Genomic DNA, 13,446 nt, shown 5'->3' with positions numbered 1-13,446 from the left:
AATAATTCCAGAGACTATAAGAAAAAAAAAAAAAAAGTGATGTATTTTATGTTTGTAATATATGGATACCTTAATTATCCTGTTGTATCACAAATGTAATAATACAAAATAGTTTAATTCTTTGCATTTTTATTTTTAAGAAAATGTCAATATCCATGTGATTACTAGCACCTCTTAAAGTTTTTATTTAGTAATTTTAAAATCAATCGTATTCTTTGCTTTACTATCTTCTTGACTAGTCTCTCCCAATAATTAGTCTGACTTCCAGAAATATGAACTCTGTGTTTCCTATCACCCTGAGTAGAACATAGTTAAGAGAGAAAATATGCTATTAAAAGCATAAAAATGGGCCAGGTGCAGTGGCTCACGCCTGTAATCCCAGCACTTTGGGAGGCTGAGGCAGGTGGATCACCTGAGCTCAGGAGTTCGCGACCAGCCTGGGCAAGACAGTGAAACCCCGTCTCTACTAAAAATACAAAAAATTAGCCAGACGTGGTGGCGCGTGCCTATAGTCCCAGCTACCTGGGAGGCTGAGGCAGGAGAATTGCTTGAACCCAGGAGGTGGAGGTTCCAGTGAGCCGAGATCGCACCACTGCACTCCAGCCTGGGTGACAAAGCAAGACTCTGTCTCAAAACAAAACAAAGCATAAAAATGGCATACAGGAAATCCATATATGCACTCTTCATTTCTAGCCCATGTTATGTTATATATACTTAGCTACTCATTTAGATTAACTGGATAAATGTTATTATACATACATATGTAGATAATGTAGGCTTCTGTTCAAAGGAATGCAGGACATCTTTTACTAGACTGAAAAACAGATAAATGTGCGATGGTTTTAATGGCCCACGTGAACTTACTCTGAACACAGTTGAATGATACAGACCTAGTAACTCATATGTAAAACTATTGTTTCTAGTATTTTTCCAGGGCTGTTATTATAATTTCCTGTTTAGTTAGCCACTAGACTTGCAGATTGCCCTGAGTTTTGGTTAGTGGCAACCATTCTAGTTCTCATGTTCGGCACTATATTTTCAATTTTATAATTTTTACTGCATAATGCACCCGTTATTTTGCTTTTTAGACCTGAATTTGCATTATAAAGCCTTCACATGTTCTTATAGATGTTTTTCTTCCTTGGTATGATTATCCTTCTACTTATTAGACAGTTAGAATGTTTGCATGTTGGTGATGTGTGTGATCAGGCCCTGGTGAAGAGGTCCTGAGTTGAGCTTTAACCTCTGACGAATATATGTTTGCTGACTATTATGAAATAGAACTTATTTGTTGATATTTTAGAGAAAAAAAATAAATTTTTTGGTAATTTTTTTTTGAGATAAGGTCACCCAGGCTGGCATGTAGTGGCGTGATCATAGCTCACTGCAACCTCAAACTCCTGAACTCAAGGGATCCTTCCACTTCAGCCTCCCAAGTAGATAGGACTACAGGCATGCCACTAGTCCACTTATTTTTTTTTTTAATCTTTTTGTAGAGACCGGGTGCACTTTGTTGCCCAGGCTGGTCTTGAACTCCTGGCTTCAAGTGATCTGCCTCAGGCACCCCAAATTCTGGTATTACAGAGATGAACCACTGCACCTGGCCAAAATTTTTTATAATTTAAATATTCTTCTAATTTATTATTCCCTGTAGAATTAAGTACCAACATTCTAATAGTTGTCTCCTTTTTGTACAAATCTAACTCAATATAAATATATTTGGACATTTAAATGAGTAATATTTTTGAACAAAATACCTAACAAGATCTTTTTTGTGTGTTGTCTCTTCACATGTTTTTGGTCACCATGGATAATATTTATTTTCTAAACTTCTGGATGGCTTTTTTTAAAGCTTGTGCAAATTTTCCAAAAATGGAAGAAGAAACGGATGGAGGGAGGGAAGGAGAGGAGAGAGCAAAATGGAAATCATATGATTCTTAAGTATCATATTATTTCTCAAATCAGGATAACACCTATAGGTTATTTCCCTAGATAAGAGCCACTAACATAATATTTCTGTGCAATGTTTGACTGTGCTCATTTATGTCGGATGTAATGAGATTAGGGCGACAAGCATTGTTTTTTACTTGTATGGTTCAACTTCGTTTGTGTTACGTAGAAAATACTTTGGGTAACAGATTCTTCAGGAGTCAGTTTTAGCACATAAGGAAATTGTTACCAGTTCCTTTTACCTTCCCATAGCACAGTATTGTTTCTCCTGGAAATTAAATTTCTATGCCTGTATATTATTTCTTAGAATCTGTGTTATATTTACAAGTATTTTGAATTCCCTGTTACACATTTTGAGTTTTCCTGTTGCTTTCCTCCTTAGAATGATCTGAAAGTGCTGTTTACATCACTGGCTGACAACAAATACATCATTCTGCAGAAACTGGCAAATGTGTTTGAACAGCCCGTTGCAGAACAAATAGAGGTATTTATAGCTGCCTTTTCCTAGAAGAGAAAATGCATAGAGGAGATATGACTTACTAAGAAATTTTAAATATTCTATGAATGATTAATGGCTCACAGTAGCACTTTTGTTTGTAGTATTTTTGTTTTTGAGTACTGGGTTTGAATAACATACCAGGTGACATTGACTCTGTTACTTACATCTGCACAGAACTAGGAAATGTGAGCTGGGAAAAGGTATCCATGGCAGATGCTGACCTGAAGGAGTTTTCCGCCCAATGATGAGATTAGATATGAACCTCAATGACATAGGGCAGAAAGTCAAACTGTCCTGGGAGAGGTACTGACAAAGCACTGTGGATACTCAGACCCTTCTGGCCTCCAGCAGAGGTTGGATTAGGGAAGCTTTGTAGAGGGACATTTGAACTGAACTTGAGAGTTTGGATACACAACAACAGGAAAGAAAGATATCACGGTAAAGAGGACAGCAAGAATAAAGGCACAAATTGTTAGAGAATTCTGAGCACTTAGGGAGAAACACAGGTAATCCTATTTTAGCTGAATTTAAGATAAATGAAAGTGACTGAGGACAAATAAGATTGGATATGTAAATTTAAGGCAGTTTGTAGGGCCTGTTGAATGTGAGACGTTGGACTTTATTCTATGAACTAGTTACCTGTACACTTTATTTGTTGCATGCCTCATTAGCTAAAAAAAAAAAAAAAGGAAATAAATATGCAGCATAAATGTATATATTTTTATTTATTTATAAATTATAAGCAATTTATGTTATAAATCATAATTAAATTCAGCCACATTTATTTTCAATTTTTGTTTGTGTACATGCTGCAACCAAAATTGAAAATGAATGTGGTTGAATATAAATGAAAGATCTAGTGTTTCATCCTGGTAGATCATCTTGCACACTCTTGGGTGTTTAGACTCAGCTGGGAGATCCCTGGCCATGGAAAGTTGTAGGGGATTTTTGCAGGTAAAAATGAATGGCAGTTCTAGATCTTGCTTCTGGATGGTTTACATGACAGCACCAGGGTCAGGAAACAGGAGATCCATCATGAGGCTTCATGTAGCTGTACTGGAGAGAAAGAATGAGAACCCAAACTGGCATGATGGCATGAAAATGCGGAGGATAGAAGAAATGAGAGGGAATGTTAGAACATCTCCTGTTTCATAAGCTAAGTAATTATGAAAAGTGTGTTTTTTAGTAGAATTTTCTGATTTAATTTCAGTGAACATCCCAGGAATCTATGGATAGACTATAGAGAATAATCTGACATATAATGTGTGTGTGTGTGTGTGTGTGTGTGTGTGTGTGTGTGTATATATATAAAATAAAATATATATATTTTAATTTAGAGATAGGGTCTCACTTTGTTGCCCAGGCTGGTCTGGTCTTGAACTCCTGGGCTCAAGCAGTTCTCCCATCTCAGCCTCCCAAAGTGTTGGGATTATGGGTGTGAGCCACTGCATCCAGCTGTGCATTTTTCTTGACCATAATTTCATCTGCTTTTTAAAGAGATTTCTCATTTCCCCCCATTAAAAATCTTTTTGTTTTTTTTTTTGGCTTATAATGTATGTGTGACTCCAAAAAAGACTGGAGCAACTGTAGTGATGTCTTGCTTTGGATTTCTAATATGAATTATAAGATATGTATGATCACACGTAATAATTTTTACTAATTTTTGACCAATATAACTGAATGTCACAGATGAAGAAATAACCAATTAAATTTTTTTCTTTGAATAAATGGAATGCAACTAATGAACATGCTAATTCCATGCCTACCCAACTTGGATTAAAAAGGCAATAACAGCAGAGGGCATGGGGAAGACACACCTCACTCAATATAGTCATCTCTGAAGTCGTGCTGTTCCAATCCAGAGCAGTTATCTTGCCTCATAAGCCTGGTGCACAGTTGTCTTCTTGGATTTCCCTTCACTACCATCCTGAGAATTCCTTCATTTCTTCCTATGTTGGATCTTCTCTCTTCTGAATCCCAAGTCTTTCTCTTTACTGCATTGCTTCCCTGTTTGGTTAGTGCATGTCCTTTCTTAGAAAGGGTACATGATAAGTGTATTTTTCCAGATGTACGTCTGAAAATGTTCTTATACCATGTTCACACTTTATTGATCGCTTTGCTGTTTTTATGTGATCCTTCAGGGTCATTTGTTGAATATGAATTCTTTTGGAGTTTCAAGGCTTTTTCTCCATTGTTTTCTAGCTCTCTGTGTTGTCTTAAAGAATCTAAAAACATTCTAATTCCCAAAGGTTTCCAGTGTCCTGAAATTTCACAATCACATGCCTTGGGGAGGATCTATTTTTATCCACTGGACTGGGAGCTCAAGGGGCTCTTCTGATTTGGCAGCTCTCATCTTTCTGTTCTGGAAAATTTTCTAATGATTTATGTAATATGTTTCTTTCCTGCATTTTACCTGTCTTCTTTTCTGGAGAACTCCTTTTTGTCAGATACTCTGGTTCAACCCTTGAATTGTCTTACCAAGAGACCTTTCTCTGTCTTTTTGCTCTGCTTTTTGAGAAACGTCCTCAATTTCAACTCCAGACTCTTATACTGAGTTTGGCATTTCTGTCCTCATTTATTTAATTTTCCCAGAGCTCACTTTGGTTCTCTGAATGATCCTTTTTGTAGTATTTTTTATTTTTTTTTAATGAATACGTTATCGCTTATATCTTTCTGGGTATATTAATGGTTTTTTTTTTGTTTGAAGTTCTACTTTTCCTGTATAATCTGTTTTCTTCCAGCTTGCTTTTATTTGTTTGCTTCTGTTAGTCCCCATCTTTCATGTCATTGAAAGGCATATTGAAATCTTTTGTTGCCTATTCAGGTTTCGGATGGAGGACTAAACAGCTGGAAGGGAACTCTGTGTGGGATGGAACATGACAATTTTAAGAGTTCCTGCAGGATGGTCTCTATGGACCATTGAGAATCCTTCTGTCAAATTGTCAGGCCTGACTTATTGGTGTTTTCAGATATTTTTCCCTCTCCTGTCTGGAGACTGGAGCCCTGACTGCAGCACTTCTTGCCCCAGGGAGAGAAGACTCAGGGTCCCCACATTCAGCATGCAGGGAGCATTCAGTTATTTCATCCCTTGCTTTCAGTCAAGCACTCAAGCTCACAGCTCTGTCCAGTGCCCCTCAGTCTGTTTTACCTTCTCCAGAGAACACACTTTCAGTCTTTTACCCGGGAAGAAAAAGGGACAGTATGGAATAAGGAGGGGCATCGGTGGGTTAACTGTCCTTTAAGCAGCTCTTCACTAACCCTCCTTACTTAGCAGCCCAGCTGACTTCACCCAGAGTTCCAGAGATTTCTGTTGCTCTGAAGTGGGTGGCGGAGGTCCTCCACTGGTTTAGAATTCAGCTTCCCCAGATTTCCTAAGTCAATTATCATGTATTCTTTTAACTTCTAGCTCCCAGCATATTGTTGGCACTGTTTTCTTTTCTGTTCCCTTGTCCTTTTAGATTTATGGGGAAAAAATATGCCAAAAAACAAGCAAACAAAATACTCACTCTGACTGTAGGGGGTTTTCAGGAAAGAGAACATTGGACACATGTGTTTCATCTGCCATCTGGAGTCTTGTTTTTGTCCTCCTTCAGGGGCAACCTCTGTTGCCCTCTTTCCAAATGCCTGCTTAGGCTGCTCCAGGATTTGTGGTCTGGTATCTCCCTTCTCTGATCTCCGCTAATGGGGATGAGTTGCGTTATTGAGTTTAGTACTTACTTATATTCAGCCTTGCTTTATTTTTCTCTGTTTACTCTGGCTTCCTAACCACACCATCAGCTCTTTGAAGGACAGGATGAGATCTTGTTCTGCTTCTACAGACCTCACACTGGGAAGACAAGGCTTAGCAATAGCAGCCACTTGAATACTTGTTGACTGATTGATTTTCCACTTCACAACAAAGAGCACAGATTCCTTGACCATGCTGTAATATATGTTTTGTTGCCTCGCTGAATCTCTCTCCAAAGGTGCTCACAACTACGTTTCAAGGACAGCAGAACATGGTCCCTTAGAAAATCTCAGGCAAATGCCTTTTTTTAACTATGTCCTAAATGATGCTCCTTTTTTTAAGTGTTGCTTTTCAAAAACTCCCTTTTTTGTTTAAGCAAGACATCCTTCTCCCAGCCCTCTACCGTGACTTTCTCCTGCCTCATTATCTGTAAGATAACTGCTCTGTACTAGTAAGGGGCCTTCTTCTATTTTCTATATAGCCTCTGAACACGGCTTTCGGTTTGTTTTATTGAAATGATTCCTTTTGCATATATTGAGAATGTTTTACGTGGAGAGGAGGAACACAGAAAGAGATACAATAATCACATCTTCCATGGGGAAATTGTTCATGGAAGTTTTAATAAAATGTCATGGATCTTACCTAGGCAATACAGCAGGCTGAAGATGGACTCAAAGAATTGGATGCAGGAATCATTGAATTAAAGAGGCGTGGTGACAAGTTACAAGTCGAGCAGCCGTCCGTGCAAGAACTCTCCAAGCTCCAGGTGCAGCCTTCAGCCAGTAGTATTCAGCTGCAGGGGTACATCGAACTTGAAGTCGAGAAAAAATCACTTTATTTTTCTTGGCTTTCTTTATAAAATTCATGCCACTTAGGTCCTAACCTTCCTGCCAAGTAACTCTTAGACAACTTTCTGAAGCTTAACACATTTAGTAGAAGGAAATGAGTTGTTTTCATACTTCTAAGATTCATATGTTTTTCTGACAGTTACTTTATTATTATTCTCATGGTTAAGCATTACAGTATAGTTTAGTTGTAGCATATTATTTTCTACTGTAGAAAATAGAATAATTTTTCATCCTACCTAGAAAAATTTAAAAAAGGGATATCTACCCTCGTATTGCACTGTCTTCAAATACTATTTTAAAAAGCAAATAATCAAAGTAATACTTTTTAGAAAGTGTTTTTTTCTAAGGCAAGAACTATAGTTTATCCTCCATATATGTTTGAATGGAATAGAGACATTGTTTCAATTCTAGAACAACAACAACGACAAAAATTAAACTAGAAGGTAGTTGAAATCTAAACAGACTTCCTATCATCCTTCAGGAATAGAGAATAACGCTTTAGGTTAATTTCCTTTCCTAGATCCGACATGTAGGCAAGAATCTAATATTGGGGTAGTAAGAAGATCCTTGGATATTGGACCAACAAAATTTAGCATCAGCTAGGCAATGCAGTTATGTTCGATCAAGAAGAGATTGTGTACAATTGTGTACAGTCACACAGACACACACGTTAGATTTTCTCTGTGTGCATAACTATTGAGAATTAGTAACCTCAGTCCAGTACAGGGTTGCGAGTTCTTTCTTTGAGAAAATAAAATAGACATTATAAACAAAAGAACATTTTTATTTTAACTGTATCTATCCTTTATCTAACGTTTCATAATGTCATAAGCCCACCTCCCCCACTTTGTACTTTTTTAGACAGTTTTCCGGCAGCACTTAAGCATCAGGTGTAAGAGTCAAATGTCATTGCCGTAAATAGGCATTAAAATTGAACTCTTCCAGATTGAACCATTTTGGCCTGCTAAACCTTAATGTGATACGTTAATCAGGTCCATATGCCTCAAATAAATTTTGTGTTTGGTGTGTCATCATCTCCTAAAATGTCTTTCCAGTTTAAATAGTTATTTACTCCACCACATTTGGCAAAAATACTGCCTTCTTAAGTTTGAAACTCTTTCTGCTCACATTAAACTCCCCTATTTCTCTAGCTCTTTGTTTGAGGGATAGTCCCAAATATGATTGTTATTTAGCAGGAAAATGTTAAGGATATTATATGCAATTGCTCTGAAATTATATGAATGTTAAGAACACTATAAAAATGGAAATTGCATTTTCTGTGACATGTCCCTCAGCCACATGGACAGTTTTTCAACAGTTTTACCCCACATCTCATCATAAACTATTGATATCCTGAGAAAACGGTTGTCAAATCTACCTCATATGTCATTTCTAGGAAACACTCTTACATGTCCTTTAAAATCTTAAAATATTAAGCTTATTTTTTATATACACATCTTTATTTCCTTTCATATTTTAACTTATTAAATTTTTATTTTGTAATCAATCTAAATTGCATTTTGATACGTGGCATGAGATAAGACTTTATTTTTTTTCAAAGAGTTGAGTTGTTTCCACATTATTTATTGAATATTTATTTTATCCTTTCACTCAGTGACTTCATACTTATTATGAATTCAGTTTTTTTTTCAGTTTCTCCATTGTGCTTTATTGTCAGTTAGAAATAAAATAAAATTTAAAACAACAAGATAAGAATACCAAATAAGATTAATGAAAGAACTTGAACCACCAGGTATCAAGACACTGTAAAGTCACAACCAATATCATAGGCCTGAGAATAAAGGTCCAAAGGTCATTTTTTTTGTGAAACATGTTTTCAAAGTAAGGCTCATAGGAAAGACAAGCAGACAGCCTGCAGGCAGAGCATTTCCACAGGGCACATCCCTGAAGTTATTTTCTTGGCTGGGTCTTGGGCTTAGTACGTTCGTAGTTCATATGCTTTTAGAGAGTTGCAAGAATATGAATTGAGAGTGAGTCTTGTGGTCTCTGCTTCTTAGGACATGTATGATGAGCTGATGATGACCATTGGCTCCCGGAGGAGTGGTCTGAACCAGAACCTTACACTCAAGAGCCAGTATGAGAGGGCCCTACAAGATCTAGCTGACCTGCTAGAAACTGGTCAGGAGAAGATGGCAGGAGACCAGAAAATCATCGTGTCTTCCAAAGAGGAAATCCAGCAATTACTTGACAAACATAAGGTACATAACAAAAAAGAGCGAGAGAGAGAGAGAAAATGTAATTGGAAAGCATGCTCTCAAACCCTGATATATATTTAGTAAAACCTAATATTCTCAGTCTTTTATGAGTTCTTACTTGTATAAGTTATTCTTTAAAATGGTCAAAAAATGTATATTCAAACCCACTGGCTTTCAGTAGCACAGAGAAATTATAGGGGATATGTTTCTATAATGTTGTAAGTTAAAAAAGAAAATCAACTTACCTGTAATTTTACCGATCAGTTCCTCACTAGTATTAGCCAGGCTTTCTCTCTAGATGAGCTAAAATAAAAGGAAAACTCAGAGCCTCTCTTCAAAGGAGCCCACCTTCATTCTTAACTCCACCTTTCCCTGTGTTTCCTTTTCGCCCATTTGTCCACCGAGTCCCAGTTGCTCTCTCTGCCCTCCCTTGTCCTGGTCAAGGACTCCTCGCTCACTCCTTGCTCTCCTCTACGAATGCAGACTACTCAGCTCCAGGGTTGGGTTGGTGTCTTTTACATGCATTGTTTAGATCCTCTGACCCTTACACATATGCTCCTCTAGTTGCTGTAGACCTCAGACTTTCTTCCTGGGAACAGCAAGGCCGTTTACTATGTAATCAAACTTGGGAGGCCCGAAATCACTCCATCGTTGTATGCCACAGCCAAGCTCAGGCTGGACACTACTCCATGGTAGAAGAATGCCTATTTCACTCACACACACACACACACACACACACACACACGCAGCTCTTGCATTATTGGCAATAATTACGGAAAGCAATTTTGCCAGTCCGGAAACCCAGCCTTCTAGACTATGGGAATTTCCTGTAGAGAAACTAAAAAAATCCCATTGGGTTATGGAAGTTTAAATCTTCTACGATTGTGTAGCTCTGTGGTGGCTTGCAAAGGTGGATTTTTTTTGTCTTTTTCAAATTGTTCTTCCTATTTTTTCCCAGACGTTTTTGTCCAAAGCTTCATGATTTATTAAAGCCTTATCATTTGGCTTTGAAAACATTGCTTTAAAGTTCACAGCTGGTGTTTCTCAAATTGTTGACCATAGCAATAAAAGATCATTCTGAGTTATTCCAGAGGGGAAACTAGGATCAATGAGTATAAATAACAGGGAAATAAACCTCAATAGAAAAAGAACTATAAAAGGATTAAGCTGCCATTGAGCAGACAGCCCTTCTGGCCATGAGAAGTCCAGCCAAGGCTTTCAGGGGAGATGGGCTTGTAAAAGGAATCTCAGCTTTCATTGCATGTTGGGCTAGATGAACTTCAAAGTCTCCTCCAACTTTAGGACTCTGTGATTTGGTAATTGTTGGTTAAAAATAATGATTCTAGCTTCTACTGACCAGCCCATTTTCTGTGGGAGAGTTCTGCAGTGCTGGTGAGAAGCACAGATGAAGCCACACTGCCCTTGGATTTGAACCCCAAGCTCTGCCGTGACTAGCTATGTGACCTTGGGCAAGCTACATAGACTGGGGAGGGCTCAGTGTTCTCATTTGTAAAACTGGAAACAAGACTGCCTATCTCATAGGGTTACAGAGTTGTTAGGAGGATGAGATTAGTCAGATAAAGTATTTATGGAGTGCCTAGCAAACAGTAAGCACATAATTAATGTTAATTGTCATTATCAGTTGCCAGTTCTTCCATTTTATCATGGTACTGGGAACAGGAAATGGGATAAGCTCGATCTCCATCCTCCAGGGTCTATTATACACAAACGGTAACATTTCAAAAGCATTTGTAGGATGGCGCAAGGCCTGTGGTTCTGTTATGTGTAGGTATAATACAAGGAAAGCAAATCTATAATATCAATCAGTGCATATAAAGCTATGCTTGACAACATGGAATGAGCACACAAACGTCTTAGAAGTTCAGAAAGTAGAGCCCAAGCCCAGCCATGGAGGAAGGAAAGCAATGTTTTTTGTTGTTTGTTTGTTTGTTTGTTTTGAGACGGAGCCTCCAACCAGAGCTCCAACTGTCTTGGCAAAGGAAAACTCAGAGCCTCTCTTCAAAGGAGCCCACCTTCGTTCTTACCTCTACCTTTCCCTGTGTTTCCTTTTTGCCCATTTGTCCACCTGGTCCTAGTTGTTCCCTCTGCCCTCCCTTATCCTGGTCAAGGACTCCTCGCTCACTCCTCATTCTCTGGAAATGCAGAGCTGTCTACTCACCTCCAGGGCTGGGTCGGTATGAACTCCTCTCCACCCAGGCTGGAGTGCAGTGGCGCGATCTCGGCTCACTGCCACCTCAGCCTCCCATGTTCAAGCGATTCTTGTGCCTCAGCCTCCTGAGTAGCTGGGATTACAGGCACACGCCACCATGCCCGGCTAATTTTTGTATTTTTAGTAGAAACGGATTCCACCACGTTGGCCAGGCTGGTCTTGAGCTCTTGACCTCAGGTAATCCACCCACTTCAGCCTCCACAACTGTTGGGATTACAGGCGTGAGCCACTGCACCCGGCCCTAAACCAATTTTGATTCTAACGTAATATATGAATGAGTTGCTGACTTCTTTCTCCCTGAAAAATTGCAGGAATACTTTCAGGGCCTGGAATCTCATATGATCTTGACTGAAACACTCTTCAGAAAGATAATCAGCTTTGCAGTCCAAAAGGAAACCCAGTTCCATACAGAGCTGATGGCTCAGGCTTCTGCTGTACTGAAACAGGCTCACAAGAGGGGTGTGGAGCTGGAGTACATTCTAGAGGTGAGACCATTGATGTCATGTCTTCCATGCTACAAACTTCCTGCTGCAAAATAGACCTTTAATGCAAGACGTATCTATCCATGCAGTTTGCCTCATGTAACCTCAGAACTAGCTGTGCTCTTGGGCTCACGACTGCACTTTTCCTATGGTTCTGTGTTGCTTGTTCCCCGTGTTTTCTGTGTACATTTGGCTATCTGCTGTGCCATATTGAAAGTAAGATAGATACAGACTTCAGACTATGCATGAAGATATTTGGGGTTTTGATATTCAGACTGATAGCTTACTTAAGAGTATGAAAAATGTAGAACTAGGTCAGGTGCAGTGGCTCACACCTGTAATCCCAGCACTTTGGGAGGCTGAGGCAGGAGGATCACTTGAGGTCAGGAGTTCGAGACCAGCCTGGCCAACATGGTGAAACAAACCAACATGTTGAAACCCCATCTCTACTAAAAATACAAAAAATTAGCTGGATGTTGTGGTGGGTGCCTGTAATCTCAGCTACTTGGGAGGCTGAGGCAGGAGAATCGCTTGAACTGGGAGGCAGAGGTTGCAGTGAGCCAAGGTCATACCATTGCACTCCAGCCTGGGCAACAGGAGTGAAACTCTGTCTCAAAAAAAAAAAAAAAAAAAAAACAAAGAAAGAAAGAAAAATGTGGAAATACTTTTTCTGTCCCAAATGCGGTTGCTCTTGGAACAGAATAGGTGCTCAGTGGTGGCTACTGGCAAGCTATAGAACCCCGTGGAAATGTAGGACATTATTGATGTAACAGTCCCCTCCTTTCTTTCTTCAGTAACTGTATCAGTTGCTCTAAACTATTCCTGCTTTCTCATTCTTCCTCTTTCCCTTGGAAGTTTTAGAGATTATAATCTCTCTCCCTTTTGTTGGCTTCCCCACCCACTCCCACAATATTACTGATCTTAACTGGGTTGCCTGCAGGTTGTATTTGTATTTTTTCTAAATGGGATTTTCCCTGGGCCAACATTTTCATAGCTAGCTAACCCCCAAATCCCAGATGTGGAATTCCCTGATGTGGAATTCCCTATATTTTAGAGAGACATCTACCTTTAACGTTTGAAATCTCTGTAATAATAGTTACGCTTTATTGACATGTCAGGTCCCTGGCAAGACTTCTTACATTTACATGAATCCATCTCATCTTTATCGTAACCCTTTGAGATAGAATTTTGAATCCCTGTTTCAGCAGTGAGTCTGGGAGCAACTGCTTGCCAAGACACGTGGTTAATTGGTGGCAAAGTCAGAGATCACACCTTCATCTGTCTGACTTCACAACCTGAAATGTGTGTTTCTCCATGAAACTTACCTGACGACACCATTTAAATTGTAGCCCCACCAGGCACACACCTGGGCACTCCCTGCCACCCCTACCCAGTTCTGTTTTATTCTTCCACAGCACAAGAACTCTATTATACCATACAACTTATTGTTTGTTTTTGGTTTATTGTTTATTATTGATTGCCTGTCTGTCCTCA

At 39.0% G+C, this 13,446-nt stretch overlaps 1 protein-coding gene across 10 annotated transcripts in view; it reads left to right on the top strand.

Moving 5' to 3' along the window:
• The window catches only part of SYNE1 (spectrin repeat containing nuclear envelope protein 1), a 528,347-nt gene that overhangs the window by 388,739 nt on the left and 126,162 nt on the right, over positions 1-13,446 (top strand). For all 10 annotated transcript variants that reach the window (XM_063632191.1, XM_063632173.1, XM_055267440.2 and 7 more), the window contains 4 exons: positions 2,333-2,434; positions 6,823-6,942; positions 9,043-9,243; positions 11,782-11,955. In XM_063632191.1, the coding sequence (XP_063488261.1) occupies positions 2,333-2,434; positions 6,823-6,942; positions 9,043-9,243; positions 11,782-11,955 (597 nt within the window). The remainder of the gene's footprint in view (positions 1-2,332; positions 2,435-6,822; positions 6,943-9,042; positions 9,244-11,781; positions 11,956-13,446) is intronic.

This window comes from Symphalangus syndactylus, chromosome 2, assembly GCF_028878055.3.
Source record: "Symphalangus syndactylus isolate Jambi chromosome 2, NHGRI_mSymSyn1-v2.1_pri, whole genome shotgun sequence".
In the NCBI taxonomy this organism is placed as follows: domain Eukaryota; kingdom Metazoa; phylum Chordata; class Mammalia; order Primates; family Hylobatidae; genus Symphalangus; species Symphalangus syndactylus.
The sequence above is the reverse complement of the archived record's forward strand: the minus strand, read 5'-3'. Positions and strand labels throughout refer to the sequence as shown.